Source organism: Tympanuchus pallidicinctus, unplaced genomic scaffold (assembly GCF_026119805.1).
Source record: "Tympanuchus pallidicinctus isolate F22 unplaced genomic scaffold, pur_lepc_1.0 scaffold34, whole genome shotgun sequence".
In the NCBI taxonomy this organism is placed as follows: Eukaryota; Metazoa; Chordata; class Aves; order Galliformes; family Phasianidae; genus Tympanuchus; species Tympanuchus pallidicinctus.
Genome location: NW_026294752.1, coordinates 910,114 through 920,964, shown reverse-complemented (window position 1 = coordinate 920,964; position 10,851 = coordinate 910,114). Strand labels below are relative to the sequence as shown.

At 36.1% G+C, this 10,851-nt stretch overlaps 1 protein-coding gene and 1 long non-coding RNA gene across 3 annotated transcripts in view; one reads left to right on the top strand and one right to left on the bottom strand.

The window, feature by feature from the left end:
* Positions 1-10,851, top strand: part of LOC128088467 (uncharacterized) — a 166,038-nt gene that overhangs the window by 76,179 nt on the left and 79,008 nt on the right. The gene's annotated exons all lie outside the window — the stretch shown is intronic.
* SUGCT (succinyl-CoA:glutarate-CoA transferase) overlaps positions 1-10,851 on the bottom strand; it is a 330,926-nt gene that overhangs the window by 260,647 nt on the left and 59,428 nt on the right. For both annotated transcript variants that reach the window (XM_052699012.1, XM_052699013.1), the window contains exon 9: positions 4,704-4,799. In XM_052699012.1, coding sequence (XP_052554972.1) covers positions 4,704-4,799 — 96 coding nt within the window. The remainder of the gene's footprint in view (positions 1-4,703; positions 4,800-10,851) is intronic.

Sequence of the window (10,851 nt, the reverse complement as noted above, 5' to 3'; positions counted from 1 at the left end):
AGCACGCTTTCCTGCTTGAGAGCACAAAGTTTCTATTCAGTCAATCTGAATACATTTAATTTTCATGACAAATAGGCAGTACTTTCAGCAATGACATTTCATTACTCATCACAACAATACAGGACAAGGGGCCCCCAAGGCAGGTTAAGAAGTCCAACAAATACTAAGTAGATGAGGTTCAGACAGCAAGAAGGGTCATCTTTATTTCCTGAACCTAGAACTCCCCCCAGAAATCTGTATTTCATATCTTCCCTCTGGAGAAGTTCCACCTTATCAAGCCACTGCAAACAAGAAAGATTTTCTTCTAATAAATAAACCTAAATTGATTTTAAGAGAAGAGTTTCACACACAAAACAGAAGCTTAAAAATAACTCAGGTTCTAACCTTAGCTGAGTTTAATTCCAAGGCATGTTAATTGCAGAGGTATCCAAATAAAAACAAATCAAGGCAGAAAGGAAAGTGGCTACACTTCTAGGATCTTGTGTAGAATAAGCAGCATAACATTTCTGAATGACTAGAATTATTTTGCTGCTCTATCCACTACATACATATCCACACTCATGAAAAGCACCTCCACCAGATCAGCTGGGCAGATAATAATCTACTGCATTTTTTCTTGTGATGAGACATAAAGGACAAGGGATGTTTACTGTAAGAATCTCAAACACTGTAAGATTTCACAATGAAAGAATGAGATGCAGGACTATAAAAATGATGCCAAGATATTTACATAATGTGACTACACTCCTCTTCCCACTACTTTCATGCCTTTTACTTCATTGGGAACTTATATTCTGGTTTTCATCACATATTTAAACTGAAAGGCTTTTGACAAAGAAACTATTTCCTCACATGAAGGAAATCTTACAGCTAGCACAATAAAGGGCTGATCCTTAGAAAATCTCAGTGATGTTTAGATATAAATCCACTCATGTTAGGTGTGATTAGTTATGGCACTGCACAGACAAAGGAAAGATAACCAACTAAAACAATCATTTGTTTCCTGTCTTGTGATTTCACTTTCTATGCAGAAGGTTGTGCCCTCTGCACACTCTGAAAATGCAAAGGATATTTGAGAAGCTCTCATGAACGCTAAGAAAAAACTTGGAAGAGTAATAAAATCATATTTACAGGAGAGAATTTTTGGGTAAGTGGAGATTTGTAAGAGCTTGGTCTCACAGTTTTCAAAGCAACTTTCATCATTATGGCCCAAGAGCAAGCAGTCCATGCTGTTACCTAGAAGTCTGCATGCCAAAGTGCTATCCAGGTGGCTGATGGAAGGGCGATAAGCTACCTGTAAACACACTGTTATGAAAGATTCTCTGAGGAGAATTTATCTATTCCCACAGTTCCAACTGGAAAACAAATAAGTGAGCGTACAGATCTCAGCCACATTACAGGTAAGATAGTTCATTGGTGATACCATGAGAATGAGGAAAGACCTTGTCACCCCAAATGAAAGACAGTAACAACTTTACTTCTCTGCACATTTATGTAAACCGGATGCTTTTAAGCTCCTGATTTCCTTTGGATAATCACGGTGCAGCTGTAGCTAAACAACCTGTCTCATTACAGAAACTTGTTTAAAAAATGTACTAATTACATTTAAGATAGAGACCAGAACTCAAGGTTTGTGTTTTAACATTTGAAGCTAAGCAAACTGGAATCTAGTTAAGCTCAAGATATTGCTCCTCTTCAGAGGATCAAAGCGGTGGCCTACTGAAGCAAGATATGCTCAAAGCACATGGTTTCTTATGAAGGGTTCAGCATTGTAAAAATTAGTTTCTTCTGTAAATTAGAATCCAGATTTCTTTGCCATTGTGGCACATTGCAAAGTTTGCTTCTACTGAAAACCTTTGCAAACTGATTGGCAAGCTTCCATGCAGACAGCTTTACGTGCACCATGAAAGACATCGTGCACTGAGAAGTTCAGATTTCTTTTCTGTGAGTTCTGGTGATGAGCAAGCAGAAATGAAAACTTCAGCATCTCACACGGTTTAAGGAGAACACTATCAGAAAATGAGAAAAATTTTTAAAAGACTACGAAAACCCTTCTCCAAACTCTACACCTCTTTGGTTAAGGACCAGATTTTCAAAGGAGCTGCACATCCTGGTAATTTCAGGAAAGAGAAAACCTAGCAGAAAACCTAGTTTTAAATACAAAAAGAAAGGTCAGTCAAGGGTTAACAAGGGTTCAGGAAAAAAATTATGCCACTAGTGTAACCATGAAGAAGTAATGAGGGAATTGAAGTTAAAAATCTAAATACACACACAAAGCTGAATTTGGCCTTGTAAGCAGAACAGAAAATGAAGCCATTTGCAAAGATACTCTTGCCAAACTTACAAAATTAAAACTCAGTGAACAATATATGCTGAATGCTATTGTAATTTTTTGAGTTTTTGAACAGAGCACTAGATTACCACAACAATTAAAAAAACAATTAAGTATTAATTACATATATTTTAAAATATTTTTAATGTGGTTTTTTTTTTTTTTTTAGATTTTGTCTTTTTAGATTTTTTAGATGCGACTCTGACCAGGCTTCTGTCACAAAAAGATATCACAAATATCTAGGTTTTGCCTTAATGTCTACAAAAGTATATTCCATGATAACCCATACTTCCACAATGTATCATGGTGTGACGTTTTTTTTCAGCAGGATTTCAGGCTCTGCTTCACTTCAAAGTTATAATTCACTACCAACGTTCAAGTACAATCTACAGCAAATGATAATAAATTAAGGTTGAGACCATAGGAAGAAATAACATTTTGCTACCACAAACTTGTTCCAAGTTATATGCAAGTTCAGTTTCCTGAAATGTCATTTTTATGATTTGACTAAGTTATTCACTTGGCCAAAATATCCTGAAACAAACATTAATAAAAACAAGCATTGTGATAGTCACATATTAATTCAGTAAGCAAAAAACAAATTCAATAACTATGACAGGGGGTGACTGTTAAGTTTCAGAGTTTTGTTCTAAAACTATATGGTAAACAAGCTATGGAAGCACCTATCAGTGCAACACGATCACAAAAGTGAAGGATAGTTTCAATTTCCTAAAATTTAACTATCAAAGTAAAGTGAGAAAGAAACTGCAGAAAGCACAATAAATTTAAAGTCACCATCAAAATCATAGCCATGCTCACAGAAAGTTGAGACAAGCCACAAAAGAAAAATGGCAAAAGGTACTAAAAGGATCCAAGCTTCATTTATTCAACCAAAAGCAGTACGGTGAAGACAAAATGTTTTGTTTAGTCAGGTTTTTGGTTTTGCTTATACAAACTTCAGACACTTCAGGTCTGTTTTGTACTTTCAACATACCAAAGTTCAAAAAGGGTAACACCAAAAGGTCACATTACAAAAAACGTGGAACAACTTGTGTAGTGGATGCTTGGTAAGGCTGGGTCACGTTGCATTACACAGCGTGCAGAGCTAGTCTAAAAAATATGGACATCCTGCTGTGCTCACCAGAGTAACAGTAGTACACCGAGATAAAAAACACTCCAGGATCAAAATCAGCCTTGCAGAAACAGCCACGTCATCTCAACATCTCTCAGAGACAATCTGTAACCTACTGTAGCTGGCCCAAAAATTGCTATTCTATTGACTAGGCAGGGACACGCACAAAAAAAGGAAAAAAGTCTCCTGGTTCAAGTAGGCAAAGTCTTTACAAAAAGAACTGATTAGCATTTTATGCCTGAGAAGGCCTGCCCTTGATGTTTGCATGGAGTTCCTCTCATTTTCTACCCAGAAAAATACTGAGTGGTGTTAGGATGTCAGCTTTCCCAGACAAACGCTGGAACTGTCCTTATCAAGATTTAAAGGGGTCTAGCCAGAAATGAAAAAAATCCAGACTGCCTAGCTGGATGCAAACATGAGTTTTGATAACAAATGCCAAAAACTATGAAAAAAAAGAATAGACTGATTAAGTATATATGCCCAGATCTCCCTAAGCTAGTACAATCTTCATCAAGACAACCAAACGATTAGCTAGAGAAGAACAAAGTTTTGTTTACTTGAAGAGTTTCCCATACAAGCCAGAACATAAAGCTTGCAGCAAATTTTTTTCCTCTGCTTGTTTATATGATGAAGGTCATGTTATTTTAAGGAATTTCAGCCTTTCATTAGATGTAGCAGGCTATGAACTCTATTGTGGAGATTGGAGGTCTGGTTAATTTTTTTTCTAACCTGCTGTCTGAATGAGCAGTAGTGATTCGCAGGAAACTCAGTGGAAAATGTCTAATTTACAATAACTCCCTGACTTCCATAGCCACTTTCCAAGATTGTTTTTGGAAACTCACAAGGTAAAAAATAAGTCAGAGACAAAAAAAAAAAAAAAAAAAAATCAGTTTGTGACTGGTATGAAAGTCAGATCATCCTTAAAATGAAAAAAAAAAAAAAAAAGAAAACCTGCTTTCTCTGTCAGATGAGAAAAGAAATCTAGGCACCGTGCTAGCTTTAAGGTCATCCAATTTCATTAAACCCTTTTGATCTATTTCAGTGTTCTGTTACTAATCTACTGCTGACGAAGAAATATGCAAAATGCTCAAACTACAATGAACAACAGAACCTTGTCCTACCTAGACTCAGATACATTACAGAATACAGCAGGTCATGGGAAAAGTCAGTCAGTTCTCAATCTCATAATACATAAAGTGATGAATTTCAAAAACAGAATAAACCTCATGCTTTGTTTACCTGGTATGGAACAATACTGCCATGCGCTGTACCCCAGCGTTTAGCATCAATTTTGCAGTTAAGGTAATTAGCTGCTACATGAGTAAGACATGCAACCTGGAAATAGAAAAAAAGTGAAGTATTAAAAAAACCTCAAAGTTCACTGGCAACTTCTTTAAGATTTGTGCGTACTTGAATGTCATTTATCTACACAAGGTAAATTATTTTATGTCACAAAAGCATCTTTTACATATCGCATATTATGAACAGCTTGAAAAAGATATGAAAGCGATTGTTTAAGTAAAACTCATACAGTAAAGGAAAAAAAAATAACAGGTTTCCATTACACTAGTAATGCCACGCAAATCTAGCATTAAACTGCCTTTGGAAATAAGGCAGTATTACCCTAAACGCTTTGCAGAATGGTCAACAGGCACAATGTGTCCTGTCCAAACTTTAAAAGGGAAAAAGAAGCACAACAAATTTGTGAGCTACAACTCCCATTTCCTGAATCTCAGACCCAGGCTTAAATCACAAAGACATTTTCTCAGTCACAAGATCTTTGTTTTCTCCTGTTCTCCTTCAAGTTACAGAAAACATTTCAGAATTCTTCAACTCCCACATATCCTGAAATACGAAGAGGTAGGTCATTTGACACTAGAAGATAAGGAATGAGTTACCGAGTTAATAGTAAGACAGAGAAAACTGATAGAAGACACCGAAAAATAGAGCATGCAAACTTTAGTAACCATAATATCAGGGTAAACATTGCGTAAAGCACAAATACATCTCAGGAAAAGAATGAAACCTTATGATGCAGTACTGCATGAAATCAGTAGTTCTGCCATAGTCACTGTCATATCTTCATCACTATTTCTTTGGGAGAGCTGTGTGGGACTGTATCTGAATCCAAGTAACACATGAAAGCATTAAAATTAGGTTCTCACTAATTCATCAGATGATGCATTTGTTTCACACTTGAATACTTGGGAAATACTTGTGAAAGTAAGTAAAATTGCTTGCTTTTATGGTAAGCCAACTTTTTTTTTTTCCAAAAAGATTTAATTCTATCTAGAGGAGATGTCTGAAATTTCATACAGTGCTCAGTGTTTACACCATTCTGTCACTACTAATCTACATCAAAATGCAGAGCAATTAAAGTCCACCAGTAATATGTGCATCATATCAGAATTCCTTTAAAAAATTCATTTTCCTTCCTTCACGTGCTCTGAAAAGGCAGCATGAGTACATCAATTCCATATTTAAAGCAGATATATAATAGTAAGTCAAGTTTATGTTGATTCAGACTGGCAGAAAACCTAGGAAGATGTACAGCAAATGATAATTTAGCTGCTTCTGAAACACTACTAACTAGAAATACAGCACATTTCTGAGCACTGTTGGAAAACACTCTGTAGCCATTAAGCTGCAGCTTATTCTATCAGTGTCACTTCATTCAGCTAAAAGGTTAAACACTGTCTACTCTAGCCCTAAGTAGAAAAAAAATCTCAGCAATAAAGGAAATGGACCTGTGAAGTATGTAGAAAGGACTTTTCCTTCTCGTTTGCAACTTTCCTCGGTAACACAGAATGAAACACTCTATTATTACAGTTAGATGAGTCACAAAAATTATTAATAACATATATCCTAATCTCATTGTTCCTCTCATTTTTCAATCTGAGGTAACACCACAGTGATATTTTTCTACCACAGCAAATGGTTATGCAACAATGACAAAATTCATACTACATTAATTGCAAGATATTGTTCTTAACTGTGTGCAGCACTACACAACTGCTGTATTACACATTTCACCCACAGGCGAGAAGCATCCGCTACAGCAGGCTAAGACACAAGGCATCCTGCCTATTTAGTCTTCCCACTTTTGGATGGAAATGCTAGATAAATCTTAATTGTGAGAAGGACATAGTGAACTGAAACTGTGCAAGTCACAAATCCTACCACATTAATACCAGGTTCAATCAAGTCGAGATGTCATTGCACTTGGTGTCTATACTGCAGAAATGGAAGTTCCACAAGAAAAATTCTAACCTTCAAATAATACATATTTGTAACAGCTTTGCAAATTGTTTGAGGTGTATATCATTCTTTTAACAGTGGAAAACAAAAAGGTACACATTTCTCCAAAGCACTTGTACCCAACACAATAGAAAAAAAAGATTTAAAACAGCATTCAATGGGCACTGGAATTGCACCCTTAAAGGCTTGTTTCAGAAGCAACAGCCAGCAAACACCAGCGAAGTCAGAAGGTTGTCAAAGACTGTGCACGTATAGAACTAAAAGTTGTCTGGAGCAGGTTAAGGTCGCAGTCTGAAAAACATTTCCCTTTCAGTCGGTGTGTTCATCTTTTGCATTAATACATGCATCCATGTATCTTGCTAAAATTGTTTACAATTTTTCTTCAGTAAATCATGAAGGAAAAAGGCTTCAAGTTCCTTCTGAATTTCTTCAGAGTTGCATATCTTGTTTACAGTCAAATTACTCAGTCAGAAGGAAGTATTATTTTTATTATCGTCATTATTATACAAATAAACTTCTATTGACCACATCAAAGCAAGTATTTCAGTACTCTGTGTTGTATGCATACACATACTTAGTTGAGTAAACTTCGTGGCATTCGGCCCCATTAGTAATAACTGTCTAATGAACTTAGCAGACTTAGAACACTTGCTGCTATTCCTACAGTCTCATGAACTGTTACAGCAGTCCCAGGAATACTCTGTTTTTCCCTTTCTTTCTTTTCCTGGCTCATTTCACTCCCCTTGATCTCACTGACATCCCCTTATGCTCACCAACATAACGCTACCTACAAGACCTTCCAGCATCAATGCTTTATGTCCTCAATAAGAAACCCAGAACTTATCCAGAAGCAAACTTCTAACCAAAAGCATTATAAATGACAACTCAAAAAACTTCTCTACAGAGATGATATCCCCTGTAGAAATATTGTTAACAAAACCAATATTTCTCCAAACTCCTCTGCATTCAAGACTCAGAAAAGATCTCGTAGCTTAGAGGTAATTTCTGCACAGAATAGCTACAACTTAACTTCTCAAACTGGAGATTGATCTGTATTACCTGTTCAGTTATAGACTGTCAAATTTTAAAACTGTTTTCTTGAATCATCTCTCCCTTCAGTAATAAGAGATCTATAAAAGTAACCTTTGGACTGGTAACATTAAAACATATCTAATACAAATAATACATCTCTTTTGCTTGCAGAGGCAGATTACATACATAAATATGTATAATCACATCTCTACAGATAGGCATTTCTCTATTTCACATCAGTAAAAGCAGCACTCCTTAAGATTCTTTTCTGCTATTAGTCTTGACAGTTAAATCACACATTTGTTATATACTTATCTAAACCAGAACAAAAAGAGACCTGCATTAAAGTCTGAAAAGTTATGCTCAAACTATGGCAGAATCAGACAGATGGGAAGCAAGATATCAAGAGCCACAAGGTGAATAGACAAAGAAAAGAGACAGAATTTCAAACGATTTTTTTTTCAAGATGCACATCAAACAATTTATTACAATGAGTTCACTGAATCAGTCCATCATTTATGTGCAAGCTCAACAAGTATAATGAACAACAAAAGACAGTAACTGTAAAGAGGAGAAAAAACACATTTTAATTAAATTTGTGACTTTCTTCACTCTCCAACATTGTGTCTATTTCACTATATACCTAAAGATGGTGATTCTTACTCAAGTTGATGCATATTTTTTCTCATTTTTATTTGCTCTTTCTTAGGGAGGACATGTAAGTTTCCAGGAACTTAGAGAAAGGTGTTTTACAGCAGTAAAGATCATTGTTTTACAATATACTATGAAATTAGTAACCCAAATATTAAAGCTCTGTAAGGAAAAACCATCCTGAAAACTTCCAGTGCCTTATATTGTTGAAAGGCCAATCATCTTCCACAGAAGAGGCCTCAACATTGCCACGAGCTGTCAGTGAGCATTACCTGATACCTGGGCAGATAAGGGACTCCCTCCCAGCCCGAAGTTTAGAGCTCAGCAGGAACTTCAGAGCAGCATGAGTGCACCATACGTCTATATGGCAGGCAGACAGTCCTGCTTGCAAGTACACAAAGTCATTGCCAACAAAGAGGAAGGTATTAGGAATTCATCATTAGCATCCCTACATCCGTGCAAAGGAGATCCGACCTTACTCTGAATTCCAAATTTGAATTCCTAACTGTCCTGTATTATTTTCTCTCTCTTTCCATAGCCTGTAGTGCTGCAGTTGCTTTCAATTTGTGCAGAGCAAAAAATTTGCAAGTTCCGTAAGTGACTTTGAAGAGGCCTGTGAAAGGAACCTGAAAATGCAAGACTGTGATCATGTAACCTAAGGTTTGCTGTCAAAGAGTCTCCACCCGTTCAAAAAAATGTCTGTGGTCACACTATGAGCACCAGCACTCTGGGTGAAACTATTTTCTGTCTGCTTGTGCTGATTCTTTGAATGTGAACATCCATTAACTGATTGTGAGTTACTCCTCCACAAAACACAACTCCTGGCATGGAAGTACCAGCACACGGAACAATCCCAACCACAACTGCATCAAGAGGAAATCAAATCCATACTGACCAATAGCTACAAGTTTAGAATAGATCTCACTATGCTATAGAATAGTAGGATCTATTTTAGGGTATTCAACTCAGACACTTAAGTAGGTACCCAAAACTGTGCCAATAATCACATGCAGCTTATGAGACTCACTGATTAAAGATAACCATTTGATAGAACAGCCCTATTAGAAATGATGGCACGCAGTAAATCACATTCACAGAAATTAAGCATTAGGGAATGCTTAATAAACTAATAACAATAAAAATACTATGAAAACACAAGCAATAAAAAACCAAAGTATTTTAAAACCCTATCTTAGACATGAATTTTCAGCAGGAAAGAAATAAGAGATCAAAACAAGCTGAAGTTGACACAGTAGCACACTGAAACACTTCAGTACAAAAAATGTCTAAAAACTAGATTTGCTTTATTGAAAACCTTTCAACTATGTAAATACGGAGATACAGATACATGAGATACAGAAACAAGATGCTTTTGCATAGCAGAGAACTGAGTTCAGTAGAATGCATCAACAGGGAAGAAAAAAAAAAATAAAAGAAATCAATGAATGATCTTTTTAACTAGCTATTTAGAGCTAGAGAAGACCAGAATGAACATTTCTGTGCTTCTCACAGCTACAGCATCCAGCTGAGACCTCTTGATTACAGTTCAATTAGTATTAACAACAGCAAAGTCTTGATGCAGCTAATAGATATAGGACCTGAAATTTCAAAAAACAATTATTATCAGCACAGTTCCAAGCAGAAGTGGCAAAGGAACTCCTACCTCCTTAGTCCCCACTGCAAATATATAAATATATATATATATATATATCACTTAAAAGAATTGTAGGTGAAGCATCAGAAACAAAAGTCTTGATCATATAATCTAATAGCAGTGACATGAAAGAGGAAATAATATTTTTGTAAAGCTGAAGAATTGAGTATGTTTACAAAAGAAAGATCAATTTTCTTAATTAAAGCCACATTTCAATTATCTTTTCCTGAAAAAGTAAATAAAGTTACCATTCTCAATGGTAAGGTACTAGAAGAACTTATAAGACACTGGAACAAGTTACCTAGTTATGGTTTATGCCCCAAACCCTGGAGACTTCCAAGGTGAGGCTAGTTAAGGCCCCAGGCAACCTGACCTAGGTGCTCCTGTCCATTGCAGGGGAGTTGGACTAGATGGTCTTCATAGGTCCCTTCCAACATGTAAGATTCCATGATTAGTTCCTATTTCAGCTTCATAATAACATAGCAACAGTTCTAAGGAATCAGTAACTCAAAAAAAACAATCAAAGACATTACTAAACAACTTTCAATCACTTGTTTGATAGGGGAAGTAGTATATGGCCTTCTGTCTCATTTAAATAGTAGGTGCGTATTTAAAATTTACAGCTAACTTTTAAGGGAAAATGCAGCCCAAATATTCCACCGAATCTCCTAGAGAATCCCTGTTGGCCTTTATGAACACCACATGTCCTGCACATTGCACACGCTGCCATCTTGGGTTCCTTTCAAAAGGCAGTTCCTTAAAACAAGGGTGATTCATCCACTGAATTTCAAG